We start from the raw sequence: 17,438 nt of genomic DNA, 5'->3' as shown, positions 1-17,438 counted from the left end.
ATCTGGTAACGGTGGCATTTTGATGCTCAATCCATTAGCATGGTGTCTGATTTTTTTTACCCCAACATTGGGGGCGTGGAGACCCATCTGTACTGTCTCGCCCAGTGCCTAATTGCCCGTGGCCACAAGGTAATAATACCCGTTGGTGTCTAATGACGAGGTAATACTTGCTGATGTTCATTTTTTGATTGTAATCGTGACACATGCATATGGGTCCAGGATTGGGATCAGATACCTTCTAAACGGCCTGAAGACATACTACTTGCCTGGTGCAATTGTTTATAACCAATCTACGCTCCCAACAGTGTTTGCCTTCTTTCCAAGGCTTCGAGCAATTTTTGTTCGCGAGCAGATCAACATTGTGCATGGCCATCAGGTGCGTGTCAACGCTTAGTTTAGGCATTTTCCAACCTGTCTTATGAGGCCATACTGCATGCCAAAACGATGGGGCTCAAGACATGTTTTACGGACCATTCTCTGTTTGGATTTGCAGACACCAGCTCGATTTTAATGAACAAGTGTCTAAAGTTTTCGCTTTCAGATATTGACCATATCATTTGTGTGTCCAATACCAGGTTTGAATGGCTCGTTGACCGTAGCAAGGAGAACACGGTTCTTCGAGCCGCATTGGATCCACACAGGGTTTCTGTAATTCCAAATGCTATCATTCCAGAACATCTGACGCCAGATCCGCACGCATCAGACCCAAATTTTAGTTGAGACCATTTCGCTTTACTTCTTGTTTTTAGTCACCATTGTTATTTTATCTCGTCTTGTATATAGAAAGGGGATGGACTTGCTGCTTGCAATCATCCCTAAGATTTGCACCACCTTTCCATATGTGAAGTTTTTGATCGCCGGAGATGGGCCAAAGAAGATTGATTTGGAACAAATGGTCGAGTGCCACTTTCTGCATGGTAGAGTGCAGCTCCTGGGATCTTTCAAGCACCACCAGGTGAGAGAGGTACGGCTTTCAATCCGTAAAACATAGGTTTTGATCCAAGGAAACATCTTCTTAAATACTTCGCTTACGGAGGCCTTTTGCATTGCCATTTTAGAAGCCGCCTCTTGCGGGTATGTGTTGCAGTGCCATTTATTTCCATAGGCTTTTGGTGGTATCGACAAAGGTTGGTGGAATTCCAGAAGTTCTGCCCTCGCATATGATCCACCTGTGCAAGCCAGAAGTTGACGGTTTGTTTGCTCGCCATTTACTCCATCATAGATTTGCTTTCAGAGCTCTCCAAAGCGATAGCAAAGTTTAGGGAAAACGGCAACAAGCCGCCATTTGATATGCTAAGCTTTCACCGGGAGATAGCCAGATGCTATTCTTGGTCCAACGTTGCCAAAAGGACCGAGATAGTCTATAATCGTTGCCTGTTAGAGAGCGTTTATTCTACCACGCTTATTGAGCGGCTCAGAAGGTTAGATGAATGCAATTGTCCTTCACCACAGATACTATGGATGCGGAAAGTGGTTCGGAAAGATGCTTTGCCTCCTCATTATTTTGGACTACTTCCTTTTGCTTTTGCTAGAATTCCTGATGCCTGCAACGTCGATGGATCTGGTACCGGAGCATCCTAAAAGCACTGCAGTGCAATAAATTTCTCGATAATCAAATGCCTGCAAGCTGTTTTTATGTTATTTATTTTGTCTGCAGTTTTGCCACGTTTGAAGGTCTGCAGACAGGATTTTAACATCCAGTGCGGAGAGGGGAGCATCGTTCTCAATGCCTTTCATAATTACATCAATAGGGTGCCAGTCTGGAGCCCCTTGTGCCAGAGGAGGCGATATCCGAAATGATATGTCCCTAAGTCGCTTTTGTAGTTCCCGCTCTTCCTCGAAGCGTTCCTGAAGCTCGGATTTGTCTCCGGTAAGCTTGTCATAGTCCTTGGAGGGCGTACAGCTAGAAAAAACAGAAAAAGAAAATTACTTGGCGCAATACGTATCGACATGCTTGATCATTTCAAGCGATATTTTGGTGGAGAAAATGTTGCGTTCAGCTAAAAGCCGGCACAACTAGACCGATTAATAAGGGAACGTAGAAAGCGCGTATTGTCTGTTGCAAAGACACCGGTGTTAATGTGTCGAAAGAAGGGCATGCTGTAAATGATTACCTTGGTTAGATACTCGATGTGATAGTCGAGATGTCTGCGCGGATGGAACAGAATACCAAGGATGGCCGGCATCTTTAGCTCCATTGCATCTCGATATCCAGGCCATCCATTTACAAGCGAAGAAATAACGATAAATTCAAGCAGAATGTACAAATTCTTTACAGCCAGAGACGAGCTGGGTCCAGACTAAGAAAATAGAGCATCATCCACCTATCCGCTTACCTCTCTCAGCTCCGAAAATAGGACGTCAAAAAGCTCTGTGTGAATGGAATAGTGTGAAAGTGCATACGCCAGTGCCTGTGACATTGTTTTTTTGCTGGTAAGAAGCGGTGAGAGCAGTTGCGAAAACTCCACTCTACACTCAAAAACGTCTTCGGTCATTGCAAATAAATTCCGGTCCGTTGAAACGAGCTTTGTGGGGCTGGTATGAAATTTTATTCCCAACCCTAATTACATGGTTTGCCGTCGAGTTTGCCTGCAAATTATTGAATTGGACAACTTCCGGTCTAAAACGTCACCTAATGTCACTGGATGTCCTGGTGCTTGGAGCTGGACAGGATGTCGGGAAAAGTTGCATTGTAGTCAGAGTTGACAACAAATACACTCTGATGTTTGATTGCGGTATACATATGAAATACACCGATTCACGAAGATTCCCCGACTTTTCTCTGCTTTCAAAGCATTCGCTGAAGATCGATTTTTTGTTCATTTCTCATTTGTAATTTTGCGCTATTTCTAACTCCCTCCCAGCCATCTTGATCATTGCGGGGCTCTTCCCTATTTTACTGAAAAGCTTGGATACGCCGTTCCCGTAATTATGACGGTACCGATTTTCTCTTATTTCAGCGACCAACAAAGGCCATAGCACCGCTGTTGCTAGAGGATTGCAGAAAGCTGATTGAAAAGGACGAGGAGCATTCGTATTCGTCTGAGATGATTTGGAATTGCATCAACAAAGGTTCGGCTTGATCTTTTCCCAATAGTAATTGTCTTGAATCTCAATGAAACTTTGCCGCTTGCCGAAGATCTTTATGTTCGCACATACTATGCCGGGCATGTAAGTGCACTTGTTTTTACAAACTTTGAAAGGTCCTCGGCGCTGTCATGTTTCACATACACACCGGCACGTCTTCCGTCGTTTATACCGGCGATTTCAATAGCATCGCCGATAGACACCTTGGTGCGGCATTCATCGATCGATTGCATCCCGATTTGATGATCACAGAATCCACTTACTCCACGCTTCTTCGAGATACACGCCGATCAAGGGAACGCGACTTTTTGTTTAAAATCCACCAGGTAATTAATTGATGATGTCCTATCAAGTAAAGGCTTTAAACAGAGGAGGCAAAGTTCTCATTCCAGTTTTTGCGCTTGGTCGTGCGCAAGAGCTTTGCCTTGTGGTGGAATCGTATTGGGAAAGAATGGGGCTCCAATCTATTCCAGTTTTTTTCAATGCTGGTCTTACAGAGAGGGCAAATGCAATTTATCGGATCTTTCCAGAATGGATGCAATCAGAGGGTATGGGGAACCCATTCGATTTCAAGTTTATTCGTCCCTTTGACATGCAGTTTGCCGAGCTAGAGGGCCCCATGCTCCTCTTTGCATCTCCGGGATCTCTTCAGTCAGGTATGCAGACTGTCCTTTTAACCATACAGGAGCCTCCTATGAGGTATTTAAAAAATGGGCTTCAGATGAACGGAATTTGGTGCTGCTTCCCGGCTATGCACAGCCAGGCTCAATTGCGGCCCAATTGCTTTCTGGGTCTAAATTGGTAGCTTTATGGTGGCCTTCATGCATGTAGATTAAACTGCCAGATGGTGAAAGTCAGCTTTCGGTCAACATCCAGGTGCAGAATCTTTCGTTTTCTCTGCATGCCGATGGAAAAGGCATTCTGTCTCTGATAAAACAATGCCAGCCAAGCAGGGTTATGTTGGTACATGGCGGCCGCAATGGAATGTACGCCACGTGTTCTTACTTTTTTCAACAGGGAAATTTTGCAAAAGCAAATCGAGTTGGAGCTCAATATTCCAACGATATTTCCACCAACAGGTTTTTGCACGGCCATCATCATAGGTTCATATTTGCACTTAGATGCCAATACATTGCAACGTGCATCTCCGTTTGCTGCCGTTAGAGACATTGCTTTACAAGCCCGAAACATGGCCATCTCCCCTCGTAAGATGCAATTTACTTTTACATGTAGCGGCTGTTAATCTTCTCGACTCTCTATGGAGATTACATGGACCCCAAGCTGAAATTGTAGGCCTATTTTGACGTTCTTTCTTCTTAGACAGATGTCATATATCACTCTGACGTTGGCGATGAATCTTGTCTAGTGTTGGGGAATGATCATTGCCCAGAATTCGACTAGGTTCTATTTGGATGCACTTGTTGCCTGTTAGCTTTTAAATTAAATGATGAATATCCTCTTTTGGATATACGCTTACGTGCCCTTGGCTCCTTTAGTTGAGCCACTGCGGATATGTGTAGGTTTGCCGGCCCAAATACGGAGTGAGATAAACTTTATTAAGCTGATGAAGATGAAGAGAGTCGAAATTGGGGTTGGCTTCCAGTACCAGAACCCTTTCCTGGGTACTTGCGTGTGTTTTTGTGGCCTTTTGAAGGGGTCTTCTGATAGTAGGAGGGTTTTGTGCTATAAGCTACAGTCCCAAATGTTTCTACGTTCAAACGGATGTCTTTCCTAGCCGACGATTTATTTGCTGAACCACCAGTGGACGATAAATCGGTAGATGTAAGCGAATCGAAAAAAGATGCATTCGAGTCATAGCATGTAGATTGCATTTGGGGCTCAGGAAGCCCATCTTTTGCGAGAATATTTTCAAATCGACGGTTTGCGCGATCCATATCGAATTCTCGAGGGAACCCAGCTTTTCTCTCTCTTGGTACCCTTTTATTTTCATGGACCTTTGGGGTCGTCACAGGATGTGGTTTTGCATGCTGCATAGGTGGGGGGTTTGAAGTGCCCGTGGAAGAAGAAAATGGCCGAATGTCATTTCCTTCTGTCTTTTGGCCTATGGGCTCGTATGTCCTTGCTGGCTTTAATTCGCTAGCCTTGGACAAAGGCGCTGGATCAATAATGGTAACCGAAGATGTTGAGGTGCTCAGCAGTTTTTGATTAGACTCCTCGGTCGATAGAGGGACTACAGTTGCTGTCTTGCCGATTGGCTTTTCTTTTCTTTCAATCGATGGCGAAACGCTCGATTTGTTGCTTGCTTGTGTAGTTACATTTGATGCCTTTGTCGACTCTGCTGAGAAGTGGCTAATTTTGGTCATCGTTGGCATCGTTGAAATCATGGGTTTGTCCTTTTCAGTTGGGTTAGAGATAGCTGCCTTCGTGCCAGGACCGGCTTTATTGCCAGTGGCATCATTGCTACCTCCCGAGCCAGGGCGACTTGGGGTTGACGACGATGACAGGATGGCTGGATCCACCACCGGGCTAGCGTTGATAATTTTTAGCTCGATAATGTCGGAGGCGCGAAAAACAATCATCTCGTAAATGGTTGGGGATGGTGCTATTTCGCGAATACCGTTGTTTCTGCCCTCCGTTCCCAGGCATTTAACTAGAAATAAATTTACTCAAACCAAGAAAGCAATATTTGAATGCAATCTGCCATACTAACCCTGTTCTATGGATACGGAGCATGCTTCATGGTCTAGCGCAAATAGAATACCCTCGTATCGAATTTGGGACTTGGTTATAAGGCTGATGCGAGAGCCAATGTACTTGGCAGCCGTGGACATCTTAAAATTAAAATTTGAAACACAGAAATGATTTGATTTCAAGTTGCCAAAATCGGGTTCTAGCTGAAATTATGCTAGGAAAAATCGGGTTCTAGCTGAAATTATATTGGAAAAAATCACGATAAATGCAGCACGCAAGCGAGGGACTCGGACGCAGGCTACCAAAGGCCGGGAGGGAGGCGGGCACGCAAAATATATATCAGGGCAGTAGCGATAAGACGGGGCCGATAAAAATTCCTATGGAAAAATTGAGATGCTACGGAAAGGGGGTGAAAAGCGCAACTAGAGATGGAGGCATCTCGTCATCATTGAGCTCAAGTTTTATTATCAAATATTAAGCTTTGGTAATGAGAGTCATATGGCATTTTCCGCAATATTGACGCTCTTCGTGCTTGGCCATAAAGATAGCAGATCCACAGGACTCATTGGGACATTCACGGCGGGAGCGAACAATGCGGTTGTTGGCATCGACTTGATAGTACTTGAGGATAGAAAGGGCAACCTTCTTTCTCTTGTGCTTGATTTTCTTTGGAGTGGTGTAGTTCTTCTTCTTCTTCTTTTTGCCACCACCACGGAGTCGGAGTACAAGATGAAGAGTAGACTCCTTCTGGATATTGTAGTCGGAAAGTGTACGTCCATCCTCAAGCTGCTTTCCGGCAAAAATCAGGCGCTGCTGATCGGGGGGGATTCCCTCCTTATCTTGAATCTTGGCCTTGACATTCTCAATGGTGTCACTGGATTCTACCTCGAGAGTGATGGTCTTTCCTGTAAGGGTCTTAACAAAGATTTGCATCTTGACTTGAAAAAAAAAATTCTCCACACCATACATGGGTTGCAAGGTGTGATTCCGTTTAAAATTAAGTTTAAAGTTTACAATTTGTATTAGGTAGAGTTAGGGTYGGATCAGAGGCCTTCTCTTTCTCTCCATTTCGGCCTCTTTTTCCTTCTCGATTGACTGGATAATCGATTCGATGGTTGCAGCGGAAAGAAAGGCGATGGATGGTTCTTTTGTAAGAATAGCTACATCGATCGAAGATGCACCTGTTTGCACAACCTCGAGTAAAGAGCGAATAGCCAAGTGGGCTGTGGAGGAATGAGATATTGTTTCTTCTGCACCTTCGGCGTTCTCCATATTTTCCATCATTTTGTCGTAGTTTTTTTCTAGAAATTCTTTTACGGTGGAAGAATTTTTTCCAACAGCATTTGCTGTCCATTCTGTGTGCGTTCCAGATGGCTCTGTCAAATACAAACGCGGAGTACCATCGGGATCAATGCCAACCAGCAGGCCGGACACGCCAAATGGACGGGCGCCTCCTCGCTGCGTATATTTCTACCGTTAGTGGCTCATTTTACTTGTTGCAGAGAGGATATGTACCGGGCAACATACTCTACCGTTGGCGGATCCTCGAATGTCAATCTGTGGCTCTGGCACTCAACACGAGCATGGTCAACCAAAACACGGGCATCTGCGTTCAATCCTACGTTGAGCATTGGATTAATTTATAGCGGCAATACCGGCAAATGTGAAGAAAATGTGACTATCCAAAGAATAGATTTTTCGAATTGTTCTCGGATCTTGCAATTTGTGTGCAGACTTCTTCTCCACTGCGATTGCTAGCGAATCTGCGCCGCGAACAGCAACCTAGACATGGGTAACGAAATAGAAAATACTGCAGTTGATCCCTTGTTGACAGCCTCCATGGCATATTCGACCTGGAATAAATGTCCATCGGGAGAGAAAATAGTCAGTGCTCGATCATAACTCATGATGCAATTAATAAATTGAATAAGAATTTTGATTTTAAATTTCAAATTCCATTTCAAATGCAAGCAACATCCCTGGATGCCTTTCTCTCCTCCGTGGACAATCCAAGTGCATGGCGGACCATTGCTCCAGATGGCGAGCCCCTCACTCGGGAAGAGCTGGAGATCATAACCGCGCTTTTTGAGGGAACCACGGCCGATATACATTTCGATCCCTTTGCCCCATCCATAGATTTTTTTACCGGCACCGTTCAGCATGTGCCAGTTGCGTTGAATACGAACCCGCCCAAAAGAGGCTTTTTGCCCTCTGCACATGAAGCCAAAAAAGTCAAGAAACTTGTGCATGCAATCCGACAGGGATGGATCAAGCGACAGCCAGAGGAGTGCACGGAAACTGATGTGTTTTTCGACTTGTGGTCGTCCTCTGTGTCTGATTCGCCATCCATCCATTCCCATATTGCTGCACCTAAAATCACTTTGCCAGGGCATCGCGAGTCTTATAGGCCGTTGCCAGAGTACCTTGCCACGTCTTCCGTCAAAGAGCATTTTGAAAAATCGGTTGCCTCTGGAAAGCCTTCTCGAAAATGGATTCCTACCAGGTAAGATTTTGTTGCTTATTTTCAGCTACTCTTCATTGAGACACGTCCCGGGATACCCATATGCAATGCAAGAACGATTTTCCCGCTGCCTTGATTTATATCTTTGCCCAAGAGCAAAGAAGTCCCGTTTGAATATTGACCCTGAAAGCATGCTTCCTAAGCTTCCAGAGCTTTCTGATCTCCGTCCATATCCAAATGTGCTTGGTTTGAAGCTTGATGCTACAACTTACCCGACTTCTTCACCCATCACTTCGATGGCAATTGACGCAACAGGCCATTGGCTTCTTGCAGGCTTTGCGGATGGTTCGTTGACCCTTTCGGACGTGATTTTTGGAAAAACATATGCCAAATGGCTGATAAGCGAGGGCGAAGATCCGGTTTCTTCAATTGCATGGAATCCAACAGCCCAGTTGGGTTCTCTTGCTGCTATTTCCTGCGGATCAAAATTAATTCTTTTGAATCTGTTTATTGGGTCTTCTGTTCAGCAATCGCTGATTGGAAATTTGTTCAATGCGTTGCAAAAGAACGAATCTTGGATTCAGAAAAGACTCATTTCTTTGGGAAAGGAAATTCCTTTAGAGGTCGTTTCGTTCGCCATCAATTCGCATGCGATCACACGGCTTGCCTGGCATCGGAAAGGAGACTACTTGGCCTCAGTGGCACCAAAGGGTACCCCCTTATCATTTGCTTAGCTAATTTTTAGCCAACAACAGTGCCATTATCATCCACCAGCTTTCAAAAGCCAGCTTCCAGCTTCCATTTAAAAAAATTGATGGAACTGCTGTCGATGCGGCCTTCCATCCAACAAAACCATACTTTTTCTTGGTTACCCAACGGGCAATCAGGTCCTATGATCTTTCTAAACAGCTTGTACAAAAGAGAATTGATATGAAGGGGCTTCAAAACGTCTCTTGCATGAGCGTACACCCGCATGGCGAACATGTGATCGTTGGCTCCCTTGACTGCCGTGTCTCTTGGTTTGACATGGAACTCTCCAATGCTTACAAGACGCTCAGGTAGCATTTTCATTGCGTTACTTGCATAGATATCACAAGGATGGGGTCCGTGCGCTTTCATACCACCAAAAATACCCGCTCTTTGCCAGCTGCAGCGACGACGGAAATGCACACATTTGCTATGCAAAGGTATTTGACGATTCTTCGCTTCAAAATCCCCTTGTGGTGCCTGTCAAGATTTTGAAGCCCGTCACGCCACTGGGAAAGTCGGTCGCCCTCAATTCACTTGCATTCCATCCGTCTTTTCCTTGGATATATCTTGGCTCGAATGATGGCTCGATGCAGATGTATCTCCCCACTATTTATTAATTAATTAATTAAATCCGAGATTATTTGTGCGATGATTCATACTTTAAATTTAGAGACTTAAATGTAAAAAAGTTATTTTTAACTGTTAATTCTGGGGCCCTAATTAAGATCATATTCATCGGTTTGGCAGTAAATGTCAAGTTTCCATAATCTTAAGGGAATCTCCGTGATGGATCAACATCTCAATTCGATTCCCACAATCGAATCCGCTCACATGGATACAGCTTCCATGTCCAAATACGATGAGCTTGAACGCAGAGCCACCGCCACACTTTTCGGATCCGGCCTCAACTTGATCAAAATCACCATCGGGGCTGCTATCATCAGTCTACCGTGCATAATTTTCTCGTTTGGATATCTTTTGGGCCCGTTGATTTTGCTGATCGCCGCAATAGCATCCTTCACCGGTCTTTACCTTTATTTGGAATGTGCCTCGTATATTGGACGCACTTCGTCGCCGTCTTCGCTCGCAGAATCGACACTTCCTTTGGCAGGGCATATATTGGATATCTGCATCGTGACAAAAGCCATCGGCGTTTCCCTATCCTATGTGATGATTATTGGATCAACATGTAGCAAGGTCGCAATGTGGGGGCTTCATCTTTCCGAGGGGCATGTTCTGGCAGATGCTAGGATATGGATGCTATTTATGGGCACATTTATCCTGTTCCCCCTTTCTATGTTGAAGACCTCCAAGAGACTTCAATTTACATCGGCGTTTGGAATCGCGGCAACCATTTACTTGGTCCTTCTTTCGGTGTATGGAATTTGGGCGCTTCCGCCACCGAGCGGAAATTCTGCCTCCATCTGGGCGTTATTTGACAAGCTTTCTTGGGCATATCCGATCACCCTTAAGAACATCGGCTTTTTTGGGACAGCCGTTTTTGCTTTTTCTTGCCACCAAATTATATTCACCCTATTTAATGAAACGAAAAACAACAAGGTCTCCTCAATGGCAACCATGTGTGGAGTCGCAATCGGCGTGGCCCTGAGTTTGTATCTTGTTTTTTCGTTCAGCTCGTTGTATTCGTTTTTCGACAAGTTTAACACAGAGCCAGGAACCCTACTCACATGGTATCCCGTCGATTCGATCCCATACCAACTTGCCCGGATTTTCTACGCTACGTTGATTTCTTTCTCATATCCGCTGCAGGTGCTTCCATATCGAGCTTCTGCTATAAAGCTAATGTCCCTTTTGACAACGAGAGAAAGAAATGAGTTTGTCACCAGGCTTTGTCTGACTCTTTTTTTTTGCTGATGACGGTGGGAACTGCGCTGCTCCAGCCGTCATTTATTGTTGTTCTAAGTTTTGTTGGAGCATTCTCGTCGTCTGTCATTTGCTACATCCTTCCCGCCACATTCTACTTGATGATGACGCGTAGCGGAAAGGTCACGCCAAAAACGCCGCTACGCATTATTGCGGGCATATTGGGTGTATTTGGCATTCTGGTTTTCCTTCTTTGCTCGTTTTCCTCGGTCATTCTGTTACTTTCTTAGAAATATATAAAAACATATGTATCCGATATTTTATTTTACATCCTATTTTAAAGCTACCTACATTTTGTAACACAAGTTACCGGATTTCATACGTGACCGCATTTCAAGGTTTAGTTTTGTTCCAAGACGTCAAGCGTGGTCCCGAATCTCTTACCGATATGAATGTCTGTATTAAGAAGGGTATGTGTGTATCGATTGCTATGCCATTTATTTGCCACATACCAGCGCTACTATTGGTAGATGCCTTGATAAATAAATTGCTTTCCAAATTATAGAGTTTACAGAGCCATAAATAAACCCCAATTCTCAAATGTCATGATTCGATGAAATAATTAAATTTTGATCTTCTAATTAGAATAATTCGCACCAATCAATGCAATTGCATGGGTCTTTATGTAAGGCCTGTTTTCAAGAATTTTCAAGTTGCATTCTAACATGAATCCTCGACAGTTATTCTCATCCAACATCAATCTTCGAAACTTATTCCCATCCAACATGGATCCTCGAAAGTTATTCCCATTCAACATGAATCCTCGAAAGCTATTCGCATCCAAGAGGTCACTGATCATCACCTCGGTTTCCGCCATTTTGGTCATTTTGCTTATTGTTGGCATTGTAGTTTTCTCCCTTGGAAGGAAAAAAGCTCCAGACGCAGACATGCTAACCCAAAAATCTAGTATCACCAATAATACCGAATCTAGCACTTCAGCAACCATCAAACCCAAGGTATTTAATTCAGAAGATATGTCATCAATCAGCGCGCATGAAGCGTTAGCGGGCAAAAGCCGTATAAAAGGTATGCCTATAATCACCGGGGTTCTTATCGGGTTGACTCTCATGGGGTTGTTTATTTTACATACCCTCTTTGGCTTTTCCGGAATTTTCAAGTTGCCTAGTGTTTTCGGGCTATCATCTGGTATTAGCGCAGCACCCAGAAACTCGATTCTTTCATTTGTTTATGTGATTTTTGGAACGATTTTCAGAATAATTAAACACCCTTTTTTCGTTACGATTTCGATTTTGCTGATTTTGGTTATCTATTTCTTCTGGGATAATATAAAAGGTAATTGATTTGTAGGTTTTAATGCTTTAGTATATATTTGGCCCTGGGTATTTTACTTTTCCGAAGTGATTTCTGAAGTTTCTCAGCGTTTTAATGAGATAAATATGGGTAGCATGCAAAATAATAATGACCACGCGATTTTTTATACTCTTGACTCGTGATCCCGCAAAAAGGCCTAAATCAAAAGGCGTCAATTTAACTATCAATAAGAATCTAAAAAGGCATTTAGAGCCCCAATTTTGCATTCCTTTTGCAAAAATATAAAATCCAATAAACATTACATTACGAATCGCAAATGTGGGCAAGCTGTCGAATGGCTAGGGTTATGGTTAGTAGTTATGTGTGCAGACCGCACTGCTTTTATCCCGATTTTGCTTGGACTGCATGTCTCTGTCAGCTCGAAGGGAATGCCTGAGGGGACTCCTCGCACAAATTCTTGAGGAATGCAGCATGAACACTGCAAAAATATCGGATGAAATTGCAGAGCTTAGGCCAAGACTAATTTCGCTTGAACGGATCAGATGGAACATATTTACTCAGCCCTCAATTAAGAGCCTCTGCTCCTTGTATCAAATTGAGCATTGCGGCTCCATCATCAAAGTAGCAAATCTTTTCATTCCCGAAGATGGGGACATTTACAGTAAGTCACCCCATTTTATATTTGCAGGGCTACCATACGAACAGACCAATGCCCTGCTCTCAATTTTTTTGACCATTCTTGACGTTTTCCACAAGAGGATCCTTTCACCACCACCACCCTCTTCAGCATCTTTTCACGATAATTCCTCTTCTCGCCTTCCATGTCCGATTGTAAGAATGCCTGGCGCCTCCCCTGCAATCCAGATTGGACAAAAGTCAATCAATAGTACGGAGACTACGAGTGATATTCTGATCACGCCAGCGATACCAGAGTTACCTGTCAACAAAGTCCAAAAAATTAGCGAAGTAGAAAGAAATAACTGGATCATGGCCCTCGCTGCCATTTCATTTAATGCCATCTGGCTCGCCTCCAAAATATGGAAGCGCGTCACCGAGCGCTGCAATTGGAGCCCACGCCAAAATCCAGCCTCCATTTCTGAAAATCTGATCATCCCCAGGGCTATTGCCAAATTTTTTGTCATGATTTCGATCATTGAAAAGGGCGAATTGTCCGTCAATGCTCAGGATCAATCATCTGTCAATGCTCAGGATCAATCATCTGTCAATGCTCAGGATCAATCATCTGTCAATGCTGAAGATGAACAGCCTGCATACATTTCTGATCTTCTTGAATTTATGTATAGCTCTGGTATGGTTGAGGCCTTTTCCCATCTTTCGTCCTTTACTAAATTCTTTGATGAAATCGAATATTTCTGGGAGCGACATGCCAAAGAATAACACGCCTCTAGTGCCGCCAGGCACCAACATCCTTTGTCCTAACGTCACTTGGATAGCTTATTTTCTGGCCACAAATGTCATGCCACTATGGTACGTAAATAATAAAAATTCGGTTTCCATTGCCTGAAACCCCGAATTTAAATGGCCGGATGGGATTGTTGGATTAAATGGAGGGGGGGGGTCGCTTTGGGTGTGATTTTGCAGACTTTACTTCATTACTCAGCCAATGGCCCTGATGAAAAAAATGACAAAGAAAAATAAAAGTGTACAAATTATCAAGACAATCCAGACATAAAATGTTCCATATCGAGTCTGCTCGTTGAAAGCCTTAATTAGGGTTTCTTCCTTTGAGACGCTCGAGATGCGGCTCTCTATGTGGAACTCTGATTTCTTTAGCCGGTCGAGATCGTCTTTTATTACCTTCTGAGTTCGATGCATGGTGTTGAGAAGCGAGTCCGAAAGCTCTACCAGCCGTCGATGGATGGCCGACTTGTCTCCAGGAGGGACACGAGCTGACATGGCAAGCAAGATACAATTGGAATTAAACAGATCTTCCAACCCTAAATTTAATAAATTAAGTCAGACTCAAAAGAAATAATTTACTGGTGCGGCTACTCGTTTTGCGGCATCATCGAACCGAGTTCTGCAAAATGTACGCTCCGAACGCTACCCTGGCTGTATTAATCGGGGCTCCGGCCGGCCGGGATGGTATAGTGTACCTCAATAAATGTAACCCTAATTTAATTTTATAAACTTTCAATTCAGTCTATGCACGAGCGCCCCAGGAGCTCGTGCAACAACAAGAGGCTGCCCACAGTTGAGACAAATTCCAGTCCCAGATGGGACACCATATTTCCAATCTCACCTCTTTTGTTCTTGCGCAAATTCACTTCTTCCTCTCCTTACGACCTTATCGTGGAGGAGCTGGAAGAACTGACGCGTGCAAATGCAGCTCATTCTGTAACGCAATGTCTTGGGAAACCCGCAACAAAAGTGCCTGCTGCTGCAAAGAAAAATTTTCTGAAAAACATGACGAGCGATTTTCAAAAGGCACATCGCAACCTCCATATCTCATCAGAGCTTCTTGCTTCATTTCTTGAGGAGGAAAATATTTTCGGAAAGACAGTTACATTGCCTCTTGTAGCCGATGGGCCAACTACAGAGCCTCTATTTCCGCCAGAAACAAAGGAATTACCGTTACCAGAGACAAGTATGCTTCCACCGCCTTGCTATTCGATATTTTCAAAGCATACCATTAGAGCCGTCGTAATGGAGACTGCTTTCAAGGACTTTGCCAATCATCAAGATCTTTCTCTTCAATTTCTGCTTGTGATTAAGGGAACATCAAATACCGAGCTATGGGCACTTCGAGCGGAGCATGTTGGTCCTGTGGTCGACCGCATCTCCAAGAGGCCCTTCTCCCTAATCGATCCTCTTCTGATCCCTCGAGTTTCGTTTATGGAGGGATCTTCACAAACTAACATGCACTCGGAAAAATCGACGCTCTTGTGGAAAGAAACTGCCCAACCCATCATGGAAATATCCCGGGCACCGTCAACTTGCAGTGTTCCGGTTTTGGGAATCAGGACATCTTATTCTGTCCAAATTTTCAGCATTCCTACAAAGATTTCAAAGTGGAATTCACTGTTGTGGTGGAGCAATAATGGGAGGATCACCCCAGATGTTATCAATGAGTACATTGCGATAAAGATGCAAAAGGACCCACGATGTTCGTTGCTCTCATTGAAGATTTCGCCTAGAGTGAAGGGAGATTTTGCTGTTCTTTGCTCAGATCTGACTATTATTGAATGGAGCGTAGGGGATGGCGGTGATAAGAGCAGGCTTCACTCGTACGATCTTTGTCATCTCGTTGTAAATAAAAAGGAAACGGAATTGATTCCCATCATCTTCGAATACTCCCTTCAAGAGGGTAGATTTTGGATTGCCATTGGAGAGTGTTTCCTTTTGCTTAAATGCGATCAGCAAGCCGAAGTGATCGGGAAGATTTCTGAAGGCGTGCCTTTCCTCTTTCTCCCGCCACTGGGAGAGGTTATCAGAGGCGATACTGATGCCACAGCGGGAGCATCAAGTGTCCCTGGAATCCTCTCCATCAGCAATGAAAAGGTTTTCGTTGACCAACTGGTCTCTTTTCCGACTTTTTCCGAATGGAGGACCACTCATTGCTGGAGCCTCGATTATCTTACGGGCACGAGCCATGAGCATCGCCATACCAGTGTTCGATTGTTCCACTTGAGCGTTGATTTTTTCGGTATTGTCATTTGGGATAAAGCTTCACAAGAAATACAACTGGCCATTCTTCCAACAACGGAATTTTCTTCTGCCCCTAGCAAGGTCGCAATCCGCATTCCAGCTGTAAAGAGCGGCGTCGGTTGGGGGTTTCGCAACGGTTCCGCGGTTAGCACAGCTCTTCCTGTGTGTTTCACAACCACCCAGAGGAATGCCTTTCTAGTTGACGTCGCTCCGCTATGTTTCCCGGGCAATGGGTATGTTGATGTCCATTTTCTACAATACTATTCGGATCACGAAATTTACCTGATCTCATACCGCTGGCTGTCCCATACAAATTCATCTAGCATTTCGCTACCAACCCCCTTTCCCGGAGCGTCATTTGAGGATTTACAGCGGTCTTTGTCAGCTGTCCCCAGATATACTTTCGAGCTTCCGTTTGAAGGTTTCAAGCAATGGTCATATCGTTCCGCCTTTAAAGTCGGGCTTTCCAAAAGCAACTTTCGAAAGAAACACACAGTTGTCGGCATCTTTTCGTGGTTCAAGTTGTTTCTTTTATTGACTTTGGGAGGTAACTTTACAGGTGATCAGTCATATGGAACAAGCCTACATTCGTTTCAGGACGACATGCCTAGAGAGGATTTTGTTGAATTCATCAAGAGCGACCTTGTGGCTATCCTTCAGGATCTTGGTACCTCCAAATCAAGCCCCATCTCTGATACCTCAGAAACGATGGTTGAAAGCTCAAGAAAGCCATTCATTGCATGCTGCTCCCTGAACGAACTACGACAGCGTGTCATGCGGAGCCAGCTAAAGCGGATTTCACGCCCGCAAAAGAGGTGCACTTTTTATCTCCTCTACTCGCTGCTTGACGAGGTATGGCCCCAACTTTTGAGTCTCATCCGTCAGTTTCGGGAAATTACAAGCCGCAATGATCCAATTATCAAATTCAAGCTGTCTCATATTGCATACTTACTGACCGAACACCAAACCAAGCAGCAATCCGCTGCCGATAAAGATGGCGATTTGCATGCAATGCGAAGGGCCTTTTTGAAGCTTGTTGGGCTTCCTGACACCATTAGCCTCACCCCAACATTTGAAGGCTGTAAAGACCGCACTAGTAGTGCTATTTCCCTTGCAGCAGTCACAGATTCGTTGTTCTTTTCTCTCTCAGAGATCACTCGCAAGGAATTTTCCCAATCTGCTGACAGAAGCGCTCTTAGTTTGGAACTTTCTGAAACCGAGAAGCTAAAGATGCATTGTGAAGAAAAATTAGCAATGGGGACGACCATACAGACAGAGCTAAGTGATCTATGGGAGCACCAGATGCTTCGGACAGTGGCGGAAAGGGAAATTCCTGACGATCCAAACCTGCTCAAGATCAGAAATATCTTTCGGCGACAAGATCTTTTTTGCTTTTCACAGACTTCCAAAGAACCATCAAGCCAAAGCCTGACAACGCAGCAAGATCCACTGTTGCAGAACTTGATTTTTTCTTCACAGGAAAGTTACGCGTCTTCACAGTTGTTTCCTACGCCATTCTCAAGCCAGCCGGGATTGAGATTTCTTTCTCACTCCCAAAAGAGTCTTCCGCTTACTAGGCCGGCTATTGTACCAAGGACGAACAGAAGATCTGGCTTTCGCTAACTACGAGCCTGTATTTTACAAACTTTTTGCATCGCAAGAA

At 44.3% G+C, this 17,438-nt stretch overlaps 10 protein-coding genes across 10 annotated transcripts; 6 read left to right on the top strand and 4 right to left on the bottom strand.

The window, feature by feature from the left end:
* Nucleotides 1-39: 39 nt before the first annotated feature.
* DI09_12p240 (class A phosphatidylinositol glycan) lies at nucleotides 40-1,581 on the top strand (the record flags this gene model as incomplete). Its single annotated transcript, XM_013383829.1, has 7 exons — nucleotides 40-129; nucleotides 161-376; nucleotides 400-715; nucleotides 750-964; nucleotides 992-1,074; nucleotides 1,106-1,191; nucleotides 1,223-1,581. The coding sequence occupies 7 exons, from the start codon at nucleotides 40-42 to the stop codon at nucleotides 1,579-1,581; spliced, it is 1,365 nt and encodes a 454-aa protein (XP_013239283.1).
* A 57-nt stretch (nucleotides 1,582-1,638) lies between these two features.
* DI09_12p230 (uncharacterized protein) lies at nucleotides 1,639-2,420 on the bottom strand (the record flags this gene model as incomplete). The annotated part of the gene is made up of 3 exons (XM_013383828.1): nucleotides 1,639-1,903; nucleotides 2,128-2,300; nucleotides 2,337-2,420. The coding sequence occupies 3 exons, from the start codon at nucleotides 2,418-2,420 to the stop codon at nucleotides 1,639-1,641; spliced, it is 522 nt and encodes a 173-aa protein (XP_013239282.1).
* A 215-nt stretch (nucleotides 2,421-2,635) lies between these two features.
* On the top strand, nucleotides 2,636-4,251 carry DI09_12p220 (uncharacterized protein; the record flags this gene model as incomplete). The annotated part of the gene is made up of 8 exons (XM_013383827.1): nucleotides 2,636-2,832; nucleotides 2,865-2,925; nucleotides 2,961-3,072; nucleotides 3,098-3,171; nucleotides 3,204-3,413; nucleotides 3,446-3,743; nucleotides 3,773-3,914; nucleotides 3,942-4,251. The coding sequence occupies 8 exons, from the start codon at nucleotides 2,636-2,638 to the stop codon at nucleotides 4,249-4,251; spliced, it is 1,404 nt and encodes a 467-aa protein (XP_013239281.1).
* Nucleotides 4,252-4,643: 392 nt separating this feature from the next.
* DI09_12p210 (uncharacterized protein) lies at nucleotides 4,644-5,879 on the bottom strand (the record flags this gene model as incomplete). Its single annotated transcript, XM_013383826.1, has 2 exons — nucleotides 4,644-5,698; nucleotides 5,759-5,879. 2 exons carry the CDS (start codon nucleotides 5,877-5,879, stop codon nucleotides 4,644-4,646), a joined length of 1,176 nt encoding a protein of 391 aa, XP_013239280.1.
* Nucleotides 5,880-6,213: 334 nt separating this feature from the next.
* DI09_12p200 (putative ubiquitin/ribosomal protein S27a fusion protein) lies at nucleotides 6,214-6,672 on the bottom strand (the record flags this gene model as incomplete). Its single annotated transcript, XM_013383825.1, has 1 exon — nucleotides 6,214-6,672. One exon carries the CDS (start codon nucleotides 6,670-6,672, stop codon nucleotides 6,214-6,216), a length of 459 nt encoding a protein of 152 aa, XP_013239279.1.
* A 99-nt stretch (nucleotides 6,673-6,771) lies between these two features.
* On the bottom strand, nucleotides 6,772-7,370 carry DI09_12p190 (uncharacterized protein; the record flags this gene model as incomplete). Its single annotated transcript, XM_013383824.1, has 2 exons — nucleotides 6,772-7,197; nucleotides 7,233-7,370. The coding sequence occupies 2 exons, from the start codon at nucleotides 7,368-7,370 to the stop codon at nucleotides 6,772-6,774; spliced, it is 564 nt and encodes a 187-aa protein (XP_013239278.1).
* A 231-nt stretch (nucleotides 7,371-7,601) lies between these two features.
* DI09_12p180 (ribosome biogenesis protein Erb1) lies at nucleotides 7,602-9,567 on the top strand (the record flags this gene model as incomplete). The annotated part of the gene is made up of 4 exons (XM_013383823.1): nucleotides 7,602-8,242; nucleotides 8,268-8,911; nucleotides 8,946-9,258; nucleotides 9,288-9,567. 4 exons carry the CDS (start codon nucleotides 7,602-7,604, stop codon nucleotides 9,565-9,567), a joined length of 1,878 nt encoding a protein of 625 aa, XP_013239277.1.
* Nucleotides 9,568-9,700: 133 nt separating this feature from the next.
* On the top strand, nucleotides 9,701-11,741 carry DI09_12p170 (vacuolar amino acid transporter 5; the record flags this gene model as incomplete). The annotated part of the gene is made up of 2 exons (XM_013383822.1): nucleotides 9,701-10,559; nucleotides 11,515-11,741. The coding sequence occupies 2 exons, from the start codon at nucleotides 9,701-9,703 to the stop codon at nucleotides 11,739-11,741; spliced, it is 1,086 nt and encodes a 361-aa protein (XP_013239276.1).
* A 770-nt stretch (nucleotides 11,742-12,511) lies between these two features.
* On the top strand, nucleotides 12,512-13,504 carry DI09_12p160 (uncharacterized protein; the record flags this gene model as incomplete). Its single annotated transcript, XM_013383821.1, has 1 exon — nucleotides 12,512-13,504. The coding sequence occupies one exon, from the start codon at nucleotides 12,512-12,514 to the stop codon at nucleotides 13,502-13,504; it is 993 nt and encodes a 330-aa protein (XP_013239275.1).
* Nucleotides 13,505-14,154: 650 nt separating this feature from the next.
* On the top strand, nucleotides 14,155-17,398 carry DI09_12p150 (uncharacterized protein; the record flags this gene model as incomplete). The annotated part of the gene is made up of 2 exons (XM_013383820.1): nucleotides 14,155-14,212; nucleotides 14,322-17,398. The coding sequence occupies 2 exons, from the start codon at nucleotides 14,155-14,157 to the stop codon at nucleotides 17,396-17,398; spliced, it is 3,135 nt and encodes a 1,044-aa protein (XP_013239274.1).
* Between the last annotated feature and the right edge of the window lie 40 nt (nucleotides 17,399-17,438).

Source organism: Mitosporidium daphniae (genome assembly GCF_000760515.2).
Source record: "Mitosporidium daphniae strain UGP3 chromosome Unknown contig-12, whole genome shotgun sequence".
In the NCBI taxonomy this organism is placed as follows: Eukaryota; Fungi; Microsporidia; genus Mitosporidium; species Mitosporidium daphniae.
The sequence above is the reverse complement of the archived record's forward strand: the minus strand, read 5'-3'. Positions and strand labels throughout refer to the sequence as shown.